Source organism: Eubalaena glacialis, chromosome 9, assembly GCF_028564815.1.
Source record: "Eubalaena glacialis isolate mEubGla1 chromosome 9, mEubGla1.1.hap2.+ XY, whole genome shotgun sequence".
Lineage (NCBI taxonomy): Eukaryota > Metazoa > Chordata > Mammalia > Artiodactyla > Balaenidae > Eubalaena > Eubalaena glacialis.
In genome coordinates, this window is record NC_083724.1 from 77,323,261 (window position 1) to 77,349,441 (window position 26,181).

A 26,181-nucleotide genomic window follows, 5' to 3' on the forward strand; every position below is an offset into this window, starting at 1 on the left:
AGCAATATATTAAAGTTCCCATTTGTTTTCTGTATTCGCTTCTCTGAGACACCATGGTTGCTTGCTTCCCAGCATTTTCCTTTAAATCTCTTCTGAATGAACTTTCTGAATTTCCTTTTCCTGTACCACTATTCTTCATGATTCTGTGCCATGACATCCCAAAAAAGGAGCTTGGCATTGAAAGAAGGCAAGGCAGGAGAAAGAGTTTAGGGCACAGCCAGAATCCTTTTAGCAGGCAAAGGGAAGAGGACTTCTATATATTAACAAGTGTTCTGCCCCTTCGCAGAATTAGAAACCGAGTGCAAGCTGCCTGCCAGTGGGGCTGTGCCGACTGGACACTCACGAAGTATAATTGTCTACAAATGTTTCTCAGAGGGATGAGGCTGTGCCCTTAATTTCAAGAAATGAGGCGAACAACAACAACAAATCAATAAATTTGACTACGTAATTTTAAAAGGTTTTGAAGCTCTACATAAAAAATTTAAATGTAAAGAGAAGCTCAGATTTTCATTTAGGCAGAATGTAAGAAAAAACACATTACTACATACACATTCTAACTAATATAGAGGCACAACTAAAGGTGGGGAGGGGCAGGGGAAGTAAGGGAAAGTTTACCAGAGGAAATGCCTTCTAGGCTAGCTTGAAGCATAGGAGGGGTGTGTGTGTGTGTGTGTGCCTGTGTGTGTGTGCGTGTGCCTGTGTGTGGATGTGTGTGCCTGTGTGTGTGTGCCTGTGTGTGTCCGTGTGTGCCTGTGTATGTGTGTGCCTGTGTGTGTGCCTGTGTGTGTGTGCCTGTGTGTGTGCGCGCCTGTGTGTGTGTGCGTGTGTGCCTGTGTGTATGTGTGTGCCTGTGTGTGTGTATGTGTGTGCCTGTGTGTGTGTGTGTCTGTGTAAAAGTATGAGTAGGACATCATAAAAGTGGGATCGCATATGAATCCATTGAGTACATTTAAGTCTTTAGGGCCCTGTGTGTAAACAGCCTCACATCTGGGTAGACCAGCTCTTCACCGCAGAAGAGGAAGGGATGAGAATATTTGTGAGTTCATGGCGTTTACTCTTTGAGGGAGTGAGGGCTCACTCAGTCACAGCAAATCTCAAATCCTGATGTCATTTGACCAGACACAACAATTTAGTCTTTCAATAGTCTCCTAATGAAAATTTTGGTCCCTCATAGACACAAATGCCAGGGCTCCGCTCACCTGGTGTTGGGGCCCATGAGGAGGTGTATTTCTGCTGTCTTTTCTCCCAGGAAATGCCCCCTCTGACCCACGACCTTGTGCCTTCTGCTGAAACATCAGCTCCACGGGGTCGCAGAGGTGCTCCTCTTTGCACATTTGCCACACTCCCTGAAAATGGGAAGTGTATGAACACATATGCCAAGCCGGGGCCCGTGTGCTCATCAGCACGAGATAAGGTGAGCAATTTTATTTTGGTCCTGGGAGATTTTTCAAAACCACTTTGCTCCATTCCTTGCATTTACAGTGTAAATCAAATGTTGAATGATTATCACTCCCTTCCTTACAGACAACATTGTGCCTTCTTTCCTGTTATTTTTTGGTTGATGTTAGCAAAACAGATTGCTTCATTAAAAGTTAGTTGTGGTCTTTTCAATTCCTCTCCCAAGAATTTATGCTAGTGCAGCAAAGGCAAACTACTAATAATCTGCCTTGAACATTATGGCTTCATGTTTGACTAGGAAGCCTTCACAACTGAAAATTAACCCGGATATCAGAAATTGAAAAACTGCGGAATTGGAAGTCTCCCAGTAATAGCCCAGTGTAACTTCCTTTCCACCTTTTACTGGTTTAAGGACTGCTTGAAGTCTTCTTTTTCTTTCCTTTTTTTTGGGCAGGCATCTTATCACCTCATAAGACAGACCGCTCTTAATTGTTAAAACACTTTTCTTTGTATTTTAAATGAAAAAAATTCTTTCTTCCTGATAGGTTCATGGCAGTTTCTTTCTCTACTATGATACAGTGGTTTATAACCCAGCTCTTGATAATAATTCTATTGTTCTAACATTTATTTAGTCCTGCCTACCTCCAATATTGCGGCTGTTGGCTATTGCCCAGTGAGTGCCCACAATTCAATAGCTGCTTTGCCTATACTGTCTCTAAACCTTAAACAACATCCCAAGAAGGTTTATTCATCCCACTGTACTGATAAGAAAACTGAGGCTCAGAGAATCTAACTAACATTTCCTAAAACACACAAGTTAATTAGCAGAACCAGAACATTGAATACAGGGATGCCTGGCTCCAAAATTCATGTTTTTTTTTTACCCCACCACAAAATACATGCTGCTGTTTACTTGATGTACTGCCACTATCAGGCACTGAGTAGGGTGCTATAGCAATAAAGGGATGTCTACAGTACATAGTGGGCTCTTGAGAAGTTATCAATTTGGCAGGAAAGACAGTCACATACTGACAGTATCTGTGGCAGGAAGACTTCGTCAAGCTAAGAATCTCATTCCCTCACTAGGTGGAATCATGCCACAGCATTGCTGGTTAACATTTCCTCCTTAGAACCCAAAGTCTATATACAGTGAAATACCAAAAAGTTACCACTGTGGACAGCTGAAAAAATATCCTCTCAAAAGAATATCCAAGACCTGCTGTGTCTGAATCTAACATCTATTTCTTCATACTGCACCTCACAGTCTGGTTTCTGAGAGCTTGGAGGTAGGTGAGGCCCATATAGACTCATACCAAAGCAGCCAGAGTTCTAGACTTGGGTCCAGATCAACAACCTTCCATGAGTTCACAAGGGGTGGTAGAGGACAGTGGGATGGACAGATGGGCTGTTGTCTTAATGTTCAAGCTGTGCTGAATAACTAAACTGCATGGAATTCCTCCTTATCTGTGTGCTTTGTGTCTGAAACCAACTCTGAACTGCCCTTCTTTGAGTATAAATAATAATGCTAATTGTACAGGGTGTGCTGGGTGTCTGTGTGTACATGTATGCAGTGCATGCGTGTGTGTGTGTGTGTGTGTGTGTGTGTGTGTGTGAGACTGAGAGAAAGAGGAATTGGCTAAAATGGAAGGTCACTTTAAGAAGATTTTAAAAATCCAGCCCAAATGAGCATTCATATTTTTAAAAATCTCAATTCTTTTTTTTTTTTTAAAGTTTGACAAACTTATTGGTATTTTAGTAAAGACATTCATCTCAGTCGTTTCTCTCTCCCATCTTCTTTTTTGTTAATTGGGGTATAGCTGTTTTACAATGTTGTGTTAGTTTCTACCGTACAGCGAAGTGGAGTTCCCTGTGCTATACAGCAGGTTCTCATTAGTTATCTATTTTTGTATATATTAGTGTATATATGTCAATCCCAATATCCCAATTCATCCCACCCCCCCTTCCCCCCTTGGTGTCCATACATTTGTTCTCTACATCTGTGTCTCTATTTCTGCCTTACAAACCGGTTCACCTGTACCATTTTTCTAGATTCCACATATATGCGTTAATATACGATATTTGTTTTTCTCCTTCTGCCTTACTTCACTCTGTATGACAGTCTCTGGGACCATCCACATCTCTACAAATGACCCAATTTCGTTCCTTTTTATGGTTGAGTAATATTCCATTGTATATATTTACCACATCTTTATCCATTCGTCTGTCGATGGACATTTAGTTTGCTTCCATGACCTGGCTATTGTAAATGGTGCTGCAAGGAACATTGGGGTGCATGTGTCGTTTTGAATTATGCTTTTCCCTGGGTATATGCCCAGCAGTGGGACTGCTGGGTCATCTGGTAATTCTGTTTTTAGTTTTTTAAGGAACCTCCATACTGTTCTCCATAGTGGCTGTATCAACTTACATTCCTACCAACAGTGCAAGAGGGTTCCCTTTTCTCCACACCCTCTCCAGCATTTATTGTTTGTAGATTTTCTGATGATGCCCATTCTAACCGGTGTGAAGTGATACCTCATTATAGTTTTGATTTGCATTTCTCTAGTAATTAGTGATGCTGAGCATCTTTTCATGTGCCTCTTGGCCATCTGTATGTCTTCTTTGGAGAAATGTGTATTTAGGTCTTCTGCCCATTTTTTGATTCGGCTGTTTGTTTTTTTGATATTGAGCTGCATGAGCTGTTTGTATATTTTGGAGATTAATCCTTTGTCCGTTGCTTCATTTGCAAATATTTTCTCCCATTCTGAGGGTTGTCTTTTCTTGTTTACGGTTTCCTTTGCTGTGCAAAATCTTTTAAGCTTAATTAGGTCCCATTTGTCTATTTTTGTTTTTATTTCCATTACTCTAGTAAGTGGGTCAAAAAGATCTTGCTGTGATTTATGTCAAAGAGCATTTTTCCTGTGTTTTCCTCTAAGAGTTTTATAGTGTCCGGTCTTACATTTAGGTCTTTAATCCATTTTTAAAAAATAAATTAATTTTATTTATTTATTTTTGGCTGCATTGGGTCTTTGTTGCTGTGTGTGGGCTTTCTCTAGTTGTGGCGAGCGGGGGCTAGTCTTCATTGCAGTGCGTGGGCTTCTCTTTGTGGTGGCTTCTCTTGTTGCAGAGCACAGGCTCTAGGCATGTGGGCTTCAGTAGTTGTGGCTGGCAGGCTCTAGAGCGCAGGCTCAGTAGCTGTGGCATTTGTTGCTCTGCAGCATGTGGGATATTCCTGGACCAGGGCTCGAACTCGGGTCCCCTGCATTGGCAGGGGGATTCTTAACCACTGTGCCACCAGGGAAGCCCTTTAATCCATTTTGAGTACATTTTTGTGTAGGGAGTCATGGAGTGTTCTAATTTCATTCTTTTACATGTAGCTGTCCAGTTTTCCCAGCACCACTTATTGAAGAGACTCTCTTTTCTCCATTGTATATCCTTGCCTCCTCTGTCATAGATTAGTTGACCATAGGTGCGTGGGTTTATCTCTGGGCTTTCTATCCTGTTCCATTGATCTATATTTCTGCTTTTCTGCCACTACCATACTGTCTTGATTACTGTAACTTTGTAGTACAGTCTGAAGTCAGGGAGTCTGATTCCTCCAGCTTTTTTTTTTTTTTTCTCAAGATTGTTTTGGCTATTTGGGGTCTTTTGTGTCCCATACAAATTTTAAGATTTTTTTTTTTGTTCTAGTTCTGTGAAAAATACCATTGGTAATTTGATAGGGATTGCACTGAATCTGTAGATTGCTTTGGGTAGTACAGTCATTTTGACAATACTGATTCTTCCAATTCAAGAACATGGTATATCTCTCCATTTGTTTGTGTCTTCTTTGATTTCTTTCATCAGTGTCTTACAGTTTTCTGAGTATAGGTCTTTTACCTCCTTAGGTAGGTTTATTCCTAGGTATTTTATTCTTTTTGTTGCAATGGTGAATGGGATTGTTTCCCTAATTTCTCTTTGTGATCTTCCATTGTTAGTGTATAGGAATGCAAGAGATTTCTGTACATTAATTTTGTATCCTGTGACTTTACCAAATTCATTGATTAGCTCTAGTAGTTTTCTGGTGGCTTCTTTTGGATTTTCTATGTACAGTATCATATCATCTGCAAACAGTGACAGTAAAAATCTCAATTCTGATTTACTGGAACTTACAGTGCATCAACCAGGAAAAGAGAATCACAGAAGAAAAAGATAATTTAGACTTAACCTAATAAATTATCTTATATTTGGCAGCAATGGTTTGGGCTCAGAGAATTTAGACATTTGCTCAAGGCCACACAAATAGTTAGTGACAGACTATAATTTATGAACTTTTTCCGTTCCATGGCACCTCACCCTACAACATACAAGTTTGCAGTTATAATTATTGCAATATGGAAACTCTTACAGCTCCGTAATGCCTGGAGTAAGGTGTATAAGACATAAGCATCAACCATAAGTAAAAAGAACTGACATTTTGGAACATTCTTCTAAAACCACAAACTACTTTAGCACTATCTCCTTTGCAGTAACAGAGTCAGTGAAGTACAGTAGAAAGGAAACAGGTATTACATTCAGGCAGAGCTGCGTTAGAAGCTTAGCCTTGTGACTTCTTAGTTGTTATGATTGTAGCTAATTTACCAAGCTTCTCTAAATTGTTTCCTCACTGCAAAGTGGGGAGAATAAAATGTACCTACGTACATGCTTCTAAAGGTTTAATTAAGTGTGTGAATTACCCAGCTTAGTGCTGGTACAAATGTTAGAGCCTGCCTAAGACTGGTAAAAATGGTGTATACAGATAAGACAGAATCTGCGCATTTCCTATTTCATTTGCTTTCATTTCAAAACTCTGAAGCACTTCCTGATAATGGCTGTTCTTCAAAGAATGAGATTAGAAAATTCACTTCATTAATACCTTTTAATCTCCACCACATTCACCACCTATAACTTGCCCCTCGGGCTCTCCTCTACAGAAATCAATGTGCTCCTTACTGAATTGTCAACTTGCATAAAACTGTCAAGGCCAATGATAGGGTTTTGGGAGAAAAAGATATGAAAAAGTCACTGGTACACACTGGGAGTTTGATGATGAGATATGTCTTTGACTGTCATGGGAATCTTTTTAATGACATTTTCCTGGTTTCTTTGAATTTTATAGAGATGTTAAAGAAGGTGACATAACCAAAGGCCACCATCTTTCACCCTTGAATCCTGGAATTAGTTTGTACTAGGTATGAAAAGAAGCTATAAAATTCAAGGGATTTTTTCCCCCCTACACATTAAATTTCATTGTGTTCTTTATAGAAAAATTCACAACTTTAATCTATTTTTAGTATTTTGTCTCCATTTCAGAATCCCACCAGAATCTCAAGGTGATAATGTACTTGTTCATTCATATTCTGCAATGAACAACATCTTACATTCTTTACTGTCCCTCACTTTCTCCCCCATGTATGTTACCTTTGCGCCCTTTCCTCCTTCTTCCATTTAACAAATATTAATGATTATGTGAATGACAATTCTGAATAATATTGAGAGGGGAAGAGAGATGAATGAAATGTTACTTCCTCTCATGTCAGTGGGGCTGGAATTGCCAGATACCTGGTTCAGTAGCACAGGGAGGGGTGAGGGGAGGAAACAGTGTAAACATTTCTACAGAAAGCAAGTACACTTCGGGGGTCTAATGCAATGTGACTTTAGTACATTTCATAGATTGAATAAAAACTGTGCCCGGATAGCACGCATGCTCAAACTGGGGCACCCTGCCTGGCCAAGCCCCTGGTGTTAATGAGACACTCTGCAGCACATCCTGGCTTCACCAACCAGAAAAGGAGATGCCAGTGCATGCCCTCCGGGCATTTGAAGCTGGCACTTATTTTCAAATTTCCTTCCTGCCTGGCAGAGGAAACACTTTCTCAGACACATGATAAAACTGCAGCATGGTGTGGGATAACGAGGCTCTGGCAGGGACTATTTCAGAGAACTGTTGTGCTCACCAGCTGCACTGACTGTGTGTCCTCAACACACACACACACACACACACACATCACTCAAGAGCACTGATGACCTCTTTTTACCCCACAATGAAGAAGAATTTTCATCTGACATGGCTCACCCAAGAGAAATTTGTCAAGTGATACATAGTATGTAAGAGGAATGTGGTTGAGGGTAGGGGGTTGGGGGATTGGAGACTGGAACCAAAATCATACAAATGCATATTTGCTTAATACTATTAGAAAAAGAACTCTTCCTTGCTCAAAACTCAGAAAGCGTAGGGAATCCTATTCCATTTTAAAAAACGTTTCTTTATGAAAAGTTTCAAACATATACAAAAGAATGGGAAAACGAAGCCCCAAGTACCCATCACCTAGCTTCAACAATGATCAAATTATGGCCAATTTCATTCCCTTTACCCTCCCCACCTCCACCCAATCCTCTACAATTGATTCTATTTGTTGTCGTTACATTGTGTTTGTATCAGGATTCACCTAAGGTTATGACATTGCAACTGGTTGTTGATACATATTGTAGTTTTCTTTTAATCTATAAGTTTTCCCCATCTGGTTTGAAGTAGCCTTTGAATTCTAAACTCCAGATCCTTGTACTAGGAGATGCAAGTCTGCCTTTAAAACAACCTGTGGCAACTTAAATGTCTAAATATGGAGGAATGGTTAAATAAACAGTGGTGTATGCATTTGGTTAACTATCGTGCACAATGTGGTTGAAAGAATGCCCTCTCTATGAAACCTAGGGCAAGGTTTATTTTTGAGCCTCAATGTACCTATTTGTAAAATGAGAATAAAGGATTAAATAAATTAAACTCAAGGATTAAATAAAGTACATACATCTCCAATCACAGTGCTCATTACATAACACCAGAGCATACAGGGGTGTTTTGATATCATTTTAATATATATAATACTTATAAATTTTTAATGGACATATTTTATTTCCCCCTAAAATCATGTTAGGCTGCAGCTGAGCAATGAGGTTGGTGCTTCAGGGAAGCAGAGACTGGGGACTGCCTCATACATCATGGCATCACGGGTCGGTCTTAAGTCTCCCGACAGACTTTCCTAAGAACAATGACAATCTGAAAGCCAGGTTTGTGGAGCGACAGCAAGGGTTTCTAAATTTTAAAGTTCCCTTTCCTTCATATCAAGAGTTTGGCCTTACCAAAGTGTGCTCCGTTTGGTTTGGTTTCATTTTTTTAAGTGTACAAAAAACACAAAATAGTATGGTATGGTAGTTCTAACCAGACAGGAAGAGGAAAGAACTGTTCTATCTGTGCTGACACAGGGGAGAATCCAAACAAGAAGGGAGAAGAATTTGGGGAAGAAGGTGGGAGGGGCTTCCCTGGTGGCGCAGTGGTTGAGAATCTGCCTGCCAATGCAGGGCACACGGGTTCGAGCCCTGGTCTGGGAGGATCCCACATGCCGCAGAGCAACTAGGCCCGCGAGCCACAACTACTGAGCCTGCGCGTCTGGAGCCTGTGCCCAGCAACAAGGGAGGCCGCGATAGTGAGAGGCCCGCGCACCGCGATGAAGAGTGGCCCCCGCTTGCCGCAACTAGAGAAAGCCCTCGCACAGAAACGAAGACCCAGCACAGCCAAAAATAAAATAAATAAAAATAAATAAATAAATAAAATTTAAAACATGGAGTTATTAAAAAAAAAAAAAAAGAAGGTGGGAAGCTCATGTGTCTTGACTTCTCTGAGGCAGGTATTTTAAGGGTGGGGAGACTCTTCCATAAGTTGAAGAGAAAGTTGAAAGTATCTGTTGCCTTTTCTCCATTTGAAAGAATCTCACCTCAACTAAGGACAGCACCCCAAGTAATGCAGGAGAGATGGTGTAAAACTGACTGATGAATACAGCTAGATAGATGACCTTAAAGCAGTTCTGACTCCCTCCGAATACTGCACGTACATCCCTTCTGGGGGCCCCAATATCTCAACTGGCTCAGGAGAGTGAATGTGGGGTTTCTGAGAAGGCCAGTGAACCAGCAGAAGCCGGGCACTGGAATAAATGGAAACCCCTGAGACCTCTCCCCTCATCACCATGGTCTCATATAAGCCATTCACCTACCCACTCCACCCCACCCCCCAAAATCCCCACCCAGATGCCACCTTGTAAAGAAGATGAGGGACAGAAATCTGAAACACTGAGCATTTTTCTGCAATAAACTCAACTGAACTTACTATTTCACAGATACAGACTGTTTAGCTGGAGAAGACTAAGCTATCATTAATTGTCAACTTTTCCAATTACCTACTAGGTTGATGAGAAAGATCAAGTTAGCTCCAGAAATTTAAAACTCTGTATTCTCTCTGCACATGTGAGTATATCATGTAATCTGATGCCCTAATCTACAGTGAAAAGGGAAAAAAGCAGAACGCAAAGTATGATTATAACCATGGAAAACGAAGCTTTAGAAAACGGGAGAAAAGATCGAGAGTCATTACAAATGTAATCTGTATAAATGTAAATTTGTCCAAATTACAAAATGTAAATAGTGGTTGTGTTTGGTTTGGGCAGCCTTGGGTTCTAGTCTTCTCTGCTTTATTTAATCATAATAGTTTGATTTTGTATGAAAAACATATTTTGAAACTTGGAGAACTTATTACCTTAAATACATTATATTTAATAAGCAATGACTGAGCACTAATGTTTCACAGGCATTGCACTAATCACCATGGAAAATACAAAGATGGATGAGATATGGTCCCAATGCCAAAGGAACTCACAGCATGGTGGAAGAAACAGATGGATAAATGGCAAAGGGAATTCAACATCTACTGTTTCCCAGCTATAAGAAATTTAGTTTTTCCCATCTACTCCAAACCACCTCAAGAGGACTTCAATTCAGTTTGATGATGAAAACAAAAGCATGAAACTAGTATGATAATTTGCATTTACATATCTATCCTTGGAAAAAAAATACACATATAATGAGGGTATGCCATGCCTTTACTAGTGGATACAGCTTGCTGTGCACGTATGAGAGACCTCCAACCATTTACTGGGACACCTTCAAGTTCAGCTGCAACACTGTTTCACGGTTGACATCATGAAGCCATCTATTGGATGAAACCACTTTATAATGAGGTCCCTTTGTTATTTCAACAATGAACTTCCCTTAGATGTAGTAGACGATTAGTATCACATTGACTGATATAAAAGTGTACTGCATGACAAATAGTAAGAAGAGTTAAACTTCAGAGTTTTAAGAAACATTAGACTTTATCTAGGTTAGTAGTTTTCAAATTTTAGCATGCATCAGGGACCACCTGGATGGCTAGTTAAAACACAGACTGCTGCCTCATCTTAGTTCTGATTCGTTAGTCTGGGGTGGGGTCCTCTAATTTGCATTTCTAACAACTGTGGTTTCTGGCTGATTCTACAGTTGTTGGACTTGCACTTTAAAAACCATTAATCTACATCAACTTCTTTTGCAATTTAGGAATCACTTTTCTGTAACCTTTGGTCTCTGCACAAATAATTCAGTGAATGAGGTACTCACTAAATTGCAAGGAAGCTAGTTTCCCTGTTGGACAGGCTAATTCTATAAGAATTTACTGGAGTCAAAATATGTTTTCTTGAAAACTTTGTTCACCACATGTTTATTCCTTTCTGCTCTAAACAACTCTTCAGATGTGTTCTCTTAACCAAGCTGAAAGTTCCCATCCTTCAACCATTTATTCTACATAATTCCTCTTTATCTACCATGTTATCATCCCCTGCTGAAACTCCCAGTTATAAAGACCACTCTCAAAACAGGGGGCTGAGAACACAGCATTCTAGATACTGATCCACTGTAACTAACCCCTTGCATAAGCTGACGTCATATATCCATTAACAAAGAACTGGGTTTTATTACTTTGTTTAGGGCAATCATGCCACTTTAGTAGTTGATACTCCATAGAAGGTCTGAACTCTTTCACATTCTGAACAGATACTGACCTTTCTCTTCTTATCCACTTGAAATAAGAATTTTGCTTTTATTCTGGCTAAATTTCATTATCTTATTAGCTCATAATTCCAGTTTACCAAGTATAGGATGGTGGTTAAGAACAAGGCCTTTGAAGTCACACAGTCCTGGGTGCAAATCATAGCTCTACCGTTTAACAGCCATGTGGCCATGGACAAATTACGCGACCAGCATAAACCTCGGCTTCCTCACAGGCATTATGGTGATAACACTAGCTACCTTACAGGGGTATTTCACGAGATAATATATACAAAGTGCTTAGCATAGTGTCTGGTGCATATTACGTGCTTAGTATTAGTTAGCCATTATTATTCTATTAAAAGCAGTCTAAAACACTAAGGTTTATACTGTACAAAGTAAGAGCAAAAGTCTTTTACAGAAACCTGCAAACCCTTATTAGAAGTTTTCAAAAAATTAAAATAAACAGACAGTTATAGTTTTTGCCTCAGTGAGACTGGAAATCATAAATCTATTCACTCCAAGGATATTTACAGACTTAGCACAATTTCAATCAAAATGGCAATATGGGGCTTCCCTGGTGGCGCAGTGGTTGAGAATCTGCCTGCCAATGCAGGGGACAGGGGTTCGAGCCCTGGTCCGGGAAGATCCCACATGCCGCGGAGCAACTAAGCCCGTGTGGCACAACTACTGTGCCTGTGCTCCGCAACAAGAGAAGCCACCGCAATGAGAAGCCCACGCACCACAACAAAGAGTAGCCCTCGCTCGCTGCAACGAAGACCCAATGCAGCCAAAAATAAATAAAATAAATAAATTTTAAAAATGGCAACATGATTTTTTAAATTGCAACAAAATTTGCATGAAAAATATGAGAACAGGCAAAACTCTGATAGACAATCCAACCAGGAGAAAAGAGAAAGAAATCTAGCCATATCAGACATTAAACTTATACAAAAGTATTAGAACTTAAAACTGTGGTATTGACATAAACACAGAAAGGCACACCAACAGGAAAAGGTGGAAACATTAGAAACAAACCCAAAACATATGTGGAAAGCTAAGTCAGTTTTCCCAAATAGAGGGACAAAGAAGGCTTATTTAATAAGTTGTATTAAGATAAAATAGGACAATTTAGAAAACCAAAGTGTTAGAGCTACACCTTACACAATACAAGAATCCATTGAGGAAATGCAGAGGGATGTGTTGCCACTACTGAATATACAGAAACTGAAAGCCTCTGTAAGTGAAAATGTTGTAAATTAAATTTTGTCCTATAAAAACAACTGATTCAGAAAAATATTTGTACTGAAAATGTCAGGTAAATTAACATTTGTAATATATGAAGAGTTCATTCAAATTCAGAAGGAAAACCTCAAAACCTAAAAATCGAATAAGCCATGACATTAACACAAAAATTACATAGAGAAATATCAGTAAAAAGAAATACAGGGGAAAAGACCATCCTTGATGGAGCCCGGAGATACCTTTAATCACCTATTTAAGTAGCTAATAAATTTTAAAAATGGTACCCATTGCTGGTTAAAGTTTAAGGAATCTGTTGTTTTCACTTATTTATAATGATCATTTCAATTGATACATTCTTTTTGGAAGGCAATATATTAAGAATAATAAAGATGGATATACTCTGATCCAAATTTTAGACTCCAGAATTTCTCCTAATGGCATAATTCAACAGAAACAAAAACCTATGCACAGAATAGCTATCTATGATTCCAAAAGACTGAAAAAAAAGCATAAACATCCAAGATTGCAGGAATAGATAATAAAATCAATTCAGCAAAATATTATATAGTAATTAAAATAATTATGAAGACAATATAGACATGTTTAAAACACCATCATTAATGAAAATAGCTCATGCATGCATTTTTCTTTTTGCATTTTACATGCCCACAGGATGTATCTTATCCTGAGTGTAACAAAGTAAATGCGCGGTCTGTAAAATGAAAAAAGGACTAACAGTATTAGAGGAGAATTATTTTAATTTTAAATCATTATTTATTTAAGCACTATTCTTGAAAAGTTTTACATTCTGCTTTAGGTGCTATGATGGGCCTAGGACTGCTGATAGAATCATCAGCTACCTGAAGAAGCAGGCTGGACCAGCTTCAGTTCCTCTCAGGACTGAGGAAGAATTTGAAAAGTTCCTTAGTGATAAAGATGCTTCTGTAGTGGGTTTTTTCAAGGATTTATTCAGTGAAGCTCACTCTGAGTTTCTAAAAGCAGCCAGCAACTTGAGAGGTAACTACCGATTTGCACACACCAATGTTGAGTCTCTGGTGAACAAGTATGATGGTGATGGAGAGGGTATCACCTTGTTTTGTCCTTCACATCTGATGAACAAGTTTGAGGACAAGACTGTGGCATATACAGAACAGAAAATGACCAGTGGAAAGATTAAAAAAATTTATTCAGGAAAACATTTTTGGTGTCTGCCCTCACATGACAGAAGACAATAAAGATTTGATACAGGGTAAGGACTTACTTATGACTTCCTATGATGTGGACTATGAAAAGAATGTTAAATGTTCCAACTACTGGAGAAACAGAGTGATGATGGTGGCAAAGAAATTCCTGGATGCTGGGAAGAAACTCAACTTTGCTGTAGCTAGCTGCAAAACCTTTAGCCATGAACTTTCTGATTTTGGCTTGGAAAGCGCTACTGAAGAGATTGCTGTTGTTGCTATCAGAACTGCAAAAGGAGAGAAGTTTGTCATGCAGGAGGCGTTCTCGTGTGATGGCAAGGCTCTTGAGTTATTCCTGCAGGATAACTTTGATGGTAACCTGAAGAGATACCTGAAGTCTGAGCCTATCCCAGAGAGCACTGATGGGCCCGTAAAGGTAGTGGTAGCAAAGAATTTTGACGAAATAGTGAATGATGAAAATAAAGATGTGCTGATTGAATTTTATGCTCCTTGGTGTGGTCACTGTAAGAATCTGGAGCCTAAGTATAAAGAACTGAGAGAGAAGCTCAGAAAAGACCCAGATATTATCATAGCCAAGATGGATGCCACAGCCAATGATGTGCCTTCTCCATATGAAGTTAGAGGTTTTCCTACCATCTGCTTCTCTCCAGCCAACAAGAAGCTAAATCCAAAGCAATACGAAGGTGGCCATGAATTAAGTGATTTTATTAGCTATCTAAAGTGAGAGGCCACAACACCTCCCCCCCCCCGCCCCCATAATTCAAGAAGAAAAACCCAAGAAGAGAAGGCAGCACAGGAGTACCTCTAAAGCAGCAGCCAAATATACCACTTTGTAAAAGGACTCTTCCAGGGACTTCCCTGGTGGTTCAGCGGTAAAGAATCCGCCTTCCAATGCAGGGGACGTGGGTTCGATCCCTGGTCAGGTAACTAAGGTCCTACACGCCGCGGAGCAACCAAGTCCATGCGCCACAACTACTGAGCTCGCGCGCACTAAACTAGAGCCCGCGTGCCGCAAACAGAAAGAGGCCACGCACTCTGGAACACACGGGCTCCAACTACAGAGCCCACGTGCCCTGGAGCCCACACGCCACAACTAGAGAAGTGAAAGCCCGCGTAGCCACAACTAGAGAGAAGCCCTCACATTACAGTGAAGAGCCCGTGTGCCGCAACAGAAGATCCCGCGTGCCGCCACTAAGACCCGATGCAGCCAAAACTAACTAAATAAATAAAAAATAGATCAAAAAAAAAAAAAAAAAAGGACTTTTCCACCAGAGATGGGAAAACCACTGGGGAGGACTAGGACCCATATGGGATTATTACCTCTCAGGGCTGAGAGGACAGAATGGATAGAATCTGAATCCTGTTAAACTTTCTCTAAACTGTTTCTTAGCTGCACTGTTTATGAGAATACCAGAACCAGTTTATGTTTGTGGTTTTGGGCAAAATTGTTTGTGCTGGGGGCAACGTTGCGGGGGTGAGGGGAACTGCGTTGGGGGCTTATTTTCTATCTTTTTTTTTGTACATTTGGGAACAGTGACAATAAATGCGCCCCCCTCTAAAAGACAATACTGAATTTGAGTTCTGTCACACAACTTAGTTACCTCTTTCGACTGCAAATCTGTGTCTGAAAATTTGCTAAGTGTATACAAAGTCTTTATACAAGTCAGCAATGTGTAACATGGCAGCATCAGGAGCTCTGTGGTCTGTCATCATCCACTGCACTGACCCGGCAAATATTTACTGAGTTGTTACTTTGACTCTACTCTGGATATCTAACAAGGACACGATATGGTCTCAGGTCTGGTGGTCGAGTGGGAAAGACAGACATACAGATATATAGAGTAATCATTAAATTATAATGTAGGTACAGCACTAGAGTTATACCAGGATATTTTATTTATTTATTTTTTATAAATTTATTTACTTTATTTATTTATTTTTGGCTGTGTTGGGTCTTTGTCGCTGCGCGCGGGCCTTCTCTAGTTGCGGCGAGCGGGGGCTGCTCTTCGTTGCGGGTGCGCAGGCTTCTCGATGCAGTGGCTTCTCTTGTTGTGGAGCAAGGGCCCTAGGCGTGCGGGCTCAGTAGTTGCGGCCCACTGGCACTTGAGCGCGCGGGCTTCAGTAGTTGTGGCGCGCGGGCTTAGTTGCTCCGTGGCATGTGGGATCTTCCCAGACCAGGGATTGAACCCGTGTCCCCTGCACTGGCAGGAGGATTCTTAACCACTGCGCCACCAGGGAAGTCCCCCAGGATATTTTAAAAGTAGGTACCTAATCCAGCACAAGATGTAATAAAAGATACTAGCTCTGAGTTCTACAATGCGACAAGAATAAGTGGCTGGGGGAAAGGTGTTACATTCAGGGAGTAGGCATGAAGGTAAGAAATAGCATGGTGAGTAGAGACCACCTTGGCAGGGTGGAAAGGCAAGGCCTTCAGGTTCATGTTTAAGTCCTGTTTCTACCACTTATTAGCTGGGTTATGCAAATCATTTCCTCATCTCTAAAATGCAAATAATTCCACCTGCCTCACAAACTGACATAAGGATTAGAGGAGATCGTGTATGTAAAGGAGGCACTAACGTGCCTGACATGTAGCTGACCCTCAACAAATGAAGTGCTGTTTCAAGGGTTTCAGTGTTAACTGGAACAAAAGGTACAAGGCAGGATGAGATATTAAGTAGGAGGCAATCAGATCATAGAGGGCTTCTTTATCAGGCTAAAGAGCCTGGACCCCATACCATAAATCACTGATGCCTTTGAAGGATTTTAATCAGGAAAACAATATAGTCAGATTTGCTTTTTAAATGGGTCACTCTCAAAACTGGCTAGAAGTTGGATTTGATGGGGCCGAGACTAGCAGTAAGAAGGACTGTTAGTGGGCTGCTCTAATAGTTCTGGAGAGGATGCTGAAGGCCTAATATAGGAATGGAAATGAAGGAAAGGTTGGAGAAATATTCCACAGGTATAACAGGTAGGGCTTTGTGATTATTTAGAGATGGGAGGAAAAGGAGAGGAAAGTGAGGCGTCAAGTTCATTAACTAGTTTCCCGGTATGGGTAGTTGAGTGAATGGTAGTACAGCAACTAAAATTAGAAATGAAAAGAAGGAACAGGTTGGGGGACGATGATGAATTATTAGGTACCCACATGCGCCAGGCACTGCTGAGTTCTGAGGTTACAAAGACTAATAAGACACGGCCCCTCTCTGTAAGAAGCTCACATACTGGTAGGAAAGACATAAAAATGAAGATGAATAAAATGCAGATTGTTTGTATAAAGTCACCTATCTGGATTCTTAATAAAAACCATTAAATATCTAATCATGAGGAAATAATCAGACAAATCCCAATTAGGAGATATTCTGCAAAGACAATCTGACTCTTCACAAGTAATATTGTGAAAGATTTTTAAAAAGTGAGTTCAATGTTGAAGGACAATAAATATGCATGACAACTAAATGCAATGTATGATCATTGGTTGGATACTAATAAGAATAGTTCAAAGGACATTAATATGATAACTGGGAAATTTTGATTATGAAACACAAATCAAATAGTACTATCATATCACTGTTAAATGTCTTAGGTATACTAATGCTATTGTGGTTATATAGAACAGAGTTCTAGGTATTCAGACATAGATGCTGAGATAGTTAAATAGTTAGGGTAATATGCCATGATGCCTGTAACTTATTTACAAATATGTATGTTATTTGTATACATGTATATTTATACATATAAATATATGAATACATGTATATTTCATATATATAGATATTATGAGTATATATAGAGAGAGCACATGTGTGAATGTGGCAAAATGTTCAGATTTGGTGATTTTATATTCATTTTATTATTCTTTCTTCCTTCAACTAAAATCACCAAATTTGGACATTTGTATATTATCATATCAGTAACAAGTGTAGGAGAAATATAAGAAGATGAAACAAAGTTTTTTAGTTAAACCCTTCCTCCAAGATTTTCTCCACGGTTCTATTTTCCTACACATGATACTCTGAAAACCTTTACTTTGCAAGAGTTCTGGCTTTGACAGTTAGGTGAGCCACATTCCAGGGTATCATGGAAACAGACATCATTGATGTCATAACTCTGCACAATCAGCCAGTGTAGTTTTCGTTTTCTCCAATGGGAAGACTGAGCCCATAAGAAAGGATATACTCAGACACATTACTGGGACAGTTTCATAAGACATATGACAAAACCTCAGTCTCCTGCAGAAAATTTAATCCATTTTCAAAATGTCACTCTACAGCATTCTACATCCTGAAATCTTGTCTACTGAGTAGATTTTTCCTGTCTCCCATTAATTCTGGAAACAATCCTAGCAAGTTCCATTTACTGAATACGCCTACGCACCAAGTACTATGGCTGGTATTTTGCATATATGATATTCATTTATCCAAAATGTATTTATGAAGTCAATACTATGGGCCCGTCACTATTCTAGGCACTGGAGACATAGCACTGAACAAAACAGATATAAACCTCTGCCTCTTGGAGCTGAATACATCTCAATGATCTCATTCAAACGTCATTAATGATTTCATTTAATCTTCACAATAAATCTGAAAGGGAGCTTTGGTAAGATTTCAAACCTTGCCTAATGTTATAGTTGAATTCCAACTATACTCTTTCAAATTCCAAGGTACCATTTTTCTTCTATATCATCCTTCCTCTTTCCAATAACTCAGCATCACTGGAATTTGAAGAACTTGCAAGGTGTTGTAGTTAAACAAAGATCTGATCAAGAACAAAGATATACTTTTCACAGAACCCAAGTTAATAAACAATAGGATACACAGTCCATCTAAAATTATGCAAGAGAGTCTGGGGGACAAAGTTTGCACAGCAAAGTGTTGTAATTTCTTATATCTAACAATAAGTATATAATATTCAAAATCACAATTGCCCTGGGCACTGCAGGCATTCCCTCAAATTCCGTGTGTCCTCTCTCTCATTATACAGTTAGGGTTGTCTCTTGCACTGTGCTCTCTGAGCTCCTATCACTTTGATATGCTAAGCAGCTTTGCATCAGCAGGGGTGAATTGGGCCCAGCCAGTGTTCCCGATTTAAATTTTAATTCATTAAAGAAGCATGCAGTGAGTTCTCTGTAGTGAATTGAGCAATAAAAGTATGAATTCTGAAAAAGACAGCCCCAGTTTATTCCTTTGGCAACTTGATCTTTGACAAAGTTGGAAAGTGCTGCAAGTTTGAGAGCTGCTTAATAATGAAAGCGACAATAATCCTGGAGAATGGAAATGTAAAGTCCTAATGCCAGCAATTAGAAGTAATGACTAGTTTATTAGGCTATCATTTGAGCAACATTATTTCCACTTCAACACAAAGCACATTGCTCACATCTCATACATAGGAGTCAGTATCCACCGTAGGGAATTTGGGGGCTTCCAAGAAGAGCTTAGTTCTGGGACCTCTGGTTCTCACTGTTAAGCACATCAATTCCCAAGATACTCCAGGACTGGCTTTAACACCATCTGTCAGAGAGAGCGTGATACAGCCCAGGAAGTCCTTTACCAATCACAGTAGCAGACACCTAATTTTATGTGAACTTATGGCATGCATCATCAAGGATGGGACTGAGAAATTAAAGCTCTTTTCAGCTATAAAGAGCCTAAGCTATTCACTCCCAAGCTTTCTGACAGGAAGGGCCTTACAATTACAGATAATGAATTAAAGCCCAAGGAGGCCAAGATAAGTGGGAGAGAAGTGACATCTATTAGTTCTCAAATGCATGAAATCTGGCATGAAAGGGTTTCCTCAAAAGAAAACACCAATTATATGACAATTTTAATGTGAAAGTGATTTGCGCTTGCAAGAGCTAGATAATTGATACCACAGTTTACTTGTTGTATGTGTGCATAAACAAACATCTGTATTCATATAAATTCAATTCAACAAACATTTATTAAGCATCTACTACATGCTTGGCAGTATGTAGAAAATGGGGATGAAATGGTAACTATTACAGGTATGCTTCCTGTTCTCATGAAACGTATAGTCCCGAGAGGAATACAGAGCAATACATAAGCAAGACCATGTGATAAGGCCTAGAGAGACAAAATGTAAGGTGTAATGGGAGTCACAGGGAGGCTTCCTAACTCGATGTGGAGTCAGGAAAGATTTAGCAGAGCAAATGGTATCTACACTAAGTCCAAGAGAAGGGACAGGAATTAGACGAGAGGGAGGGGGAGAGACTGGATCCGGCAGTAGCAACAGCATAGGCAAAGAGAAGGTGAAAAACTCTTGGGGGGTTGCTGGCAGTTGAGTACAGCTGGATCTCAGGGAGAGATCAAAACGGATAAAACTGCAACACTAAGGAGAAGCAAGGTGATAAATGATGGCCGAGCAAACATTGGCTTTTGTGAGCATATCTTTTCTAAAGAATTTTAATTGTATAGAGTTTAATATATATTTATATATCTGTATTTATATCAAAATTAATAGCATAGAAACCAAATCGGGTCAAACTTTTAAAGAAGTACTAATCCCAACTTCAAAGTGTCTAAAGCCTCACCTGATGGTGTTACGTTCTGAGTTTTTTCTGGAGATAACATAGTTTGCTGCAGTTCTGGCAATATTTACCATCAAGGTATTGTGGCCAGGGTCAGGGGTTGCCAACGATTAGACTAGTGGTTCTCAACTCTGGCTGTAAATTAGGATCACCTGGAGAATTTAAAAGTAAACTGCTGTCCAGGTCTCACCCTGAGATTTTGAATTAATAGGTCTATATTGGGATTGGATATTGGTATTTTTAAAGAACAGAGATGTAAATGCCAAAGGCAGGAAAGAATCTGAGCTACTCTCGACTTTCAGAGCTGATTATATCTTCTCAGCTAGACCATGGGCTGCTTGCAACTGGGGACTATGGTTCCTGATTTTTTGTTATAATTATTGTTATTGTTATTATTTTTCAACAGCTAGCTGCAGAACAAATATTCAATAAAATATAAACAACTATTGATGAACAATAGCCATGGGGGAGAAAGGAAGGGCAAGTACTATACAGTCTGTGTTTAATATCAGTTACCAGTTGATGAGGGTCTACTCTAAGTCCTTCTGTAACTCCAGCACTTAGCACAAGATGTGTCACAATGTAGGTGCTTAATAAATATATATGGAATGGATAAGTTAATTTCTGTTGCAAGGATGAAGAAAATGAAGCTCAAAGCTTCTTATTTGGGGGTCAAATAATCACATCCTTCAAGACAAAGCTGATCACACTCAACTGACTCTTTCTATCACACCATGTTCATGAGATTTATCCAGGGCACTCTACGGGCAACAACCCTCTTAGATATCTTGCCTTTCAGAGTCATGGGGAATGTCTGACCCATTCGCCGCTTTGCTGAAAACTTTATCCCCTCTACTAGCCAATGGTACCACTCAAAAACGTCTCCTCATTACAGACACCTCTCAGTCCACCTTCTCCCACTGACCCAGCACTCTGCTGGGGGTTGCGGGGGGAAAGGGGGGACAACTTGTAGCCCAGGTGACAGAAACAAAATCCTGGGAGTGGATTTGCTGATGTAATGGAGCTGCGTGGAAGTGGGATGTGGGAGTGGGACTCCGGTGAGAGATGAGGGGGAGCCTGTAATAGAACTCAAGGTGTTCATGCTAGAGGGTCACTGGGAACCCTGGCCCTTCCTGTACTTATCATCAGGGTAGCAAGAGAAATGTTGACCACAAGAAAAGAAGGAGGGCCAGACAGACAAATTTGTAGAGGACCAGGAACCTTCTCTCACTTTCTTTTACTTTCACTTAGTTGAGCCAGAGGAGCTATAGTTACATCTTAGTCTTTCCTTGTGACTTGGCATTTCTGTTGGTTTGGCTATTTTTAACACTATTACTTAGAGACTGCAGAGGGTGTAGTTCATAAATGAGGCAGACATTTGATAAGACCTGCCTTGGTTTCCAAGTGTTATCGCCACACCTGCATGCATATATAGAAGCTTCTTCCTATCTACACCTTAACTAACATAGTATCTATTGTGGGTTTTAGAGAATTAATATATGTTATATTTATTGGCTGAAATGTGATGCTCCACAATCTAGGTTTATCAGAATTTTAGAAATAAGAAACTTAAACCTTTTCTATCTCCCCCTCTTTTCTTCCTACCTCTAAAATAAAATAAAGCAAGGAACAGGCATTAATTTGAGTTTGTCTTTCCTTGTGAACAGGTTTTATGTTCTATAAACTAATTTACTAAAAATTATAGTAAATAGTTTTATAAATAAAAACCAAAAACATCATATTGATATTACCTATGGATATTGAATTTTAAGTAGAGATGATCATATTACAGACTATAATTTCCAAAGATTTTTAATTTTCAATATTTCCTTAAGCTTTTATACTGAGCCTAAGCTTTTGATTTTTATTCTGTTAGTTTAGAAATATAGGTTTTTAACTACCTAAGCCCTACTTTCACACGTTCCTCAATCTTTGTGTGCACGCCTCATACTACAGTGTTATATAAATGAATGTGTCCTCTCCTTTCCTCTAAAAATGTAAATCCCTTACATGGGCATTACCAAAACATAATTTGCTTTCTGATTAAAATGAACAATAAAAATCCCACACAAATCTACAATAAAATATACAGCCTCCCAGAGGGATCCTAGATTTCAATCAAGGAATTTCCAGAAACCATAGTATGGTTTACTTACGGAATGCATTTCAAAGCAAAATGCTGAAAACTCTTTCTTCCTTTTCCTTGTGATTTACCTTCATGTATGAATTGGTTTTATTTCTTACATTCCCACAGATTTAGTTCCTTATGAATAAGGAGCAGGCCTCAAATTCTTTTCCTTTTCCTTGTACTAGTGTGGTCTTCTGCTTTGTTTATAAATGGCTTAGCAGTGTCCTGACAGAGCAGATGCAGGTGATGGGGAAAGGACAGCTCAATGAACAAGTCCCAGCCATGGACGCTGAAGGGCCAGGCCATTGTGGGCACTGCCCATTTCCATCACATTCAATACTGTATAAGGGCATTTGCAGCAAGACTAATGCATAAAGCATTAAAACTTATGGAAAAAGGGGAATAGGGCCCAACTTTAGTAAATTATGAAGAAATTTTGTGGCTTCCACATTGAATGGGACTCTTCATTGGAATGTTAGGACTTCAATGTATTTTCTCATACTTTTTCATCTATTTCATGGACTTGGGTAAAAAAGCAGCCTTGCTTTTAAGTTAGGTTTTCATGGAAGAAAAGAACTTATGGAAACTTTTTCGTTAACCATCTGCTATGTTGCTTAAAAATTTTAATTATCTTTTTTTAAAGATATATACTCAAAATTCTGTTTCTCTTAAAAATGTAAATAGCTTTCTTTAGTTCTATTTGAAGCCTACGGATATAATTTGATTTAGAAGAAGTAAGTGTAAGTTTTTACTTATTCTATGTGGTCACAACCTATATTGGTTTGAATAGGTATATGGGAAATGTTAAGAGTGTATGCTTTTGTCCTGTCTTAGCACTCTTTCCATGGGAAAACTATCCTTCCCACATTCTTGAATAAATATTCAGAGCTCATGAGGTTCAGCTGATCTGCCCCACTACCCCACCCCTTCACATTCCAGTGATGCTCCAGTGATTTGCATATGACCCAGGCCTGACTACTCCACTCCTGGCAGTGATTCATCCAAGCCAATCAGCCCATGGCAGGAGCTATCAAGGTAAATGCACTATGGGATCTGCAGCTCTAAGAATGATCTTGGTACTGCCACCAGTCATTCTGTTGGTTTTTGAAGCAGAAGAACCAGGCCCCATGGCTTCAACTTGTATGAGGTGTATTTTTGCCACTTGTAACTCCAAAGAATCCCAGTTCGTACCGAGAGAAGTTGAGGGGCTAGCATTTGTTTTATAATGAAGTCATAGTATATTTGACATGTGCAAACTCACTCAGTCCATTCTTTTCTTTTAAGAATGATAGAATGGATATGACCTTATATTGAAATACTATACAATTTTCACAGAAATATTATGTTGGATTTTAAGGGATTATCTTGATTTAGGTTAATTTGAGAAGTGGTTTCCGTAGATGGTGCTATATAAAATGACCAAAGAACACCATGAAATAAAATAAAAATCTACATGATGATATAATGTTTACTATTCTCATTTTGAAGTAGCAGCTGTTACACTTATGAATGGGATAACTGATGATCCATTACCAAAAAATTCAAACTAACTTAAGCCAATTTGTCCTTGTCTTCCTGATAAGGTATTGGGTATACTAATTTTATTCCAATTTATTTGGGGTGAAATATATCCCATGCCTAACTCATTTTGGAACCACTAAGTTAAACAAAGTTAAAGTTATTGTTGTTGTTTTTAAACTGCATGCCTTCTCAGAACTCAATTTACGTTAATGTGTGTTTTAAATCTACAAGAAGGAAACAGAATATTCGGCCTATCTTAAGCTTATTTAACCATGGAAGCATTTACTACTAAGCATTTTCAGGGACTAGTGTTCTACAAGATACATTTTGGGAAGTTCCAATCTATGTTGTTAAAATGAGCCTGTATATAGTGCTTGACAGTTGCTAATGCATATTAAAATAACTATCCAAGTAAAGAAGAGATTTCTCTTCTTTATGCATTTCATAAGGCAGCATGGTGGAGAATCAAGAATACAGAGATTTGAATACCAGTTTTACTTATTAACTGCTCTTTAAGCCTGTTACATCCTAAGTTTTTGGTAAAAATCAGATAGGATCTTCTCTGTGTCTGGGCTACCCTTCTACTTCTACGTGTAGTTAACTCCTTAGTCTTCAAAAGTCAGCTTAATCATTGCCACCTTCCCTAATGTCCTCTTTGCTTCTGTGTCCTGTTATATCATAGCACAGATCACACCACATCATAACTCTTTTTATCGATTGATTTCCCCTATTAAGCCTTGAGCTACTTTAAAGCCAAAAATATGATTTTATCATTTTTATATCTCTAGAGACAAAGCATAGTGCCTGACATTTAGTAAGTTCTCAGTAAGTAGCTGTGCCACTCAGAAAGTCATCCCTCTTAACTGTTTATGCTTGCCGGTGAATAATTCCAGCTGCTAGCTGATAGGAAAAGGTTTAATGGTAAAAATACTTGATCCTATCATCATGAAAATCAATTCCAGTGGTCTCTAAGATGGGATGCTCTCACTAACAGTGGTGGGCAGAGGAGGTGTGATGCCATCACTGCCATGCTCAAAAGAAAATATATATATTATAATTATATATATGTATTTTGTAATTAAGAAAAAACTTTAATCTGTATGGATATATGACATACTCATTGTCACCCATATATGGTCCATATTTCAAAAGGTATCCAAGGTATTTTTAGGCAAGAGAGGAAGTGCTATCATACAGAGGTATAAAAATAGGTATAAGAGACCTAACTCATTCCTTGTTTTTCAACACACTGCAATTGCGTAAGTAAATGTACAGTTTCTATAACCAGGCTTAAACTAAGTAAGTGTCACAAAGTAGACAAATGGCTTTAAAAACTTCCTTGCAAGCAAACCAGAGTTTGACGATAAAGCAAAAATGCAAATTATGTAAGCATAAATGAACTACAAGAAACTTGCAGAATCAAGTTGCCTCCAATTTCTAGTATAAACTTTCAACCAATTTAAAAGGTAAACACAGTAACAGTCTAATTAGGGAAAAAAAAACCTCATAAAATTCCCAGTCGATCAAGAAATTTTGAAATATGAACTTAAATCATCTCATAATACATTAGCTAAGATTAGTGGATGATGGGATGAAGAATAAAGACATTGCAGTTTATAAGACATTGAAAATATAGATTATTCCAACTAAATCTAGTCTATTTAACATTTACTATTTTTCTTAGGTATGCAACAATTGTACATATACACTAGCTATTATATATTATATATTAATATAATCCTTATTATTATATGAGATGTATTATTAATATATATATTTCTTAAGCACTGGAGAAAATGGGATGGCTCTGGGGTATGAAAGGTATTCTGTCTCATTGTGAGTAAGTCTTTAGACCAATGCTTTGTCTAAACTTCCCAGAGGCACAGGCTTGATGAGTCCAGATATTTAAGTGCAGAAACAGAAAAAAATAACTCAAGGCTGAAAGAGAAGTGGGATATGGAGTGGCTGCAGACTGAGATCTGAATCTGATACACCTTGTCCGATTGCCATGGAATGCGGTCCTCCCCAGCATTGCTCTATGATGCCACAGCACTGGGGACTACCTTCTGCTCTTTCCCTCTTTCTCTATTAGAACGTTTAATTAAGGAATCAGTATTTTCCACTTCAGAGCCATACAACCATCAATATCTACCCAGTTCTAGCACTGTATTCCCTAATACGTGTATGAAAGTATAGTATAATTTCTAAATGTACCTTTTTGG

The 26,181-nt window shown here is 38.9% G+C and overlaps 1 protein-coding gene across 1 annotated transcript; it reads left to right on the forward strand.

The window, feature by feature from the left end:
- The first annotated feature begins 13,673 nt into the window (after positions 1 to 13,673).
- Positions 13,674 to 14,490, forward strand: LOC133097237 (protein disulfide-isomerase A3-like). The gene has a single exon (XM_061199143.1). The coding sequence runs from the start codon at positions 13,783 to 13,785 to the stop codon at positions 14,488 to 14,490; it is 708 nt and encodes a 235-aa protein (XP_061055126.1). The 5' UTR covers positions 13,674 to 13,782.
- Positions 14,491 to 26,181: the final 11,691 nt, after the last annotated feature.

Coding starts and splice junctions, on each gene's coding strand:
- LOC133097237 (XM_061199143.1), top strand. CDS start 13,783: ATGACAGAAGACAATAAAGATTTGATACAGGGTAAGGACTTACTTATG.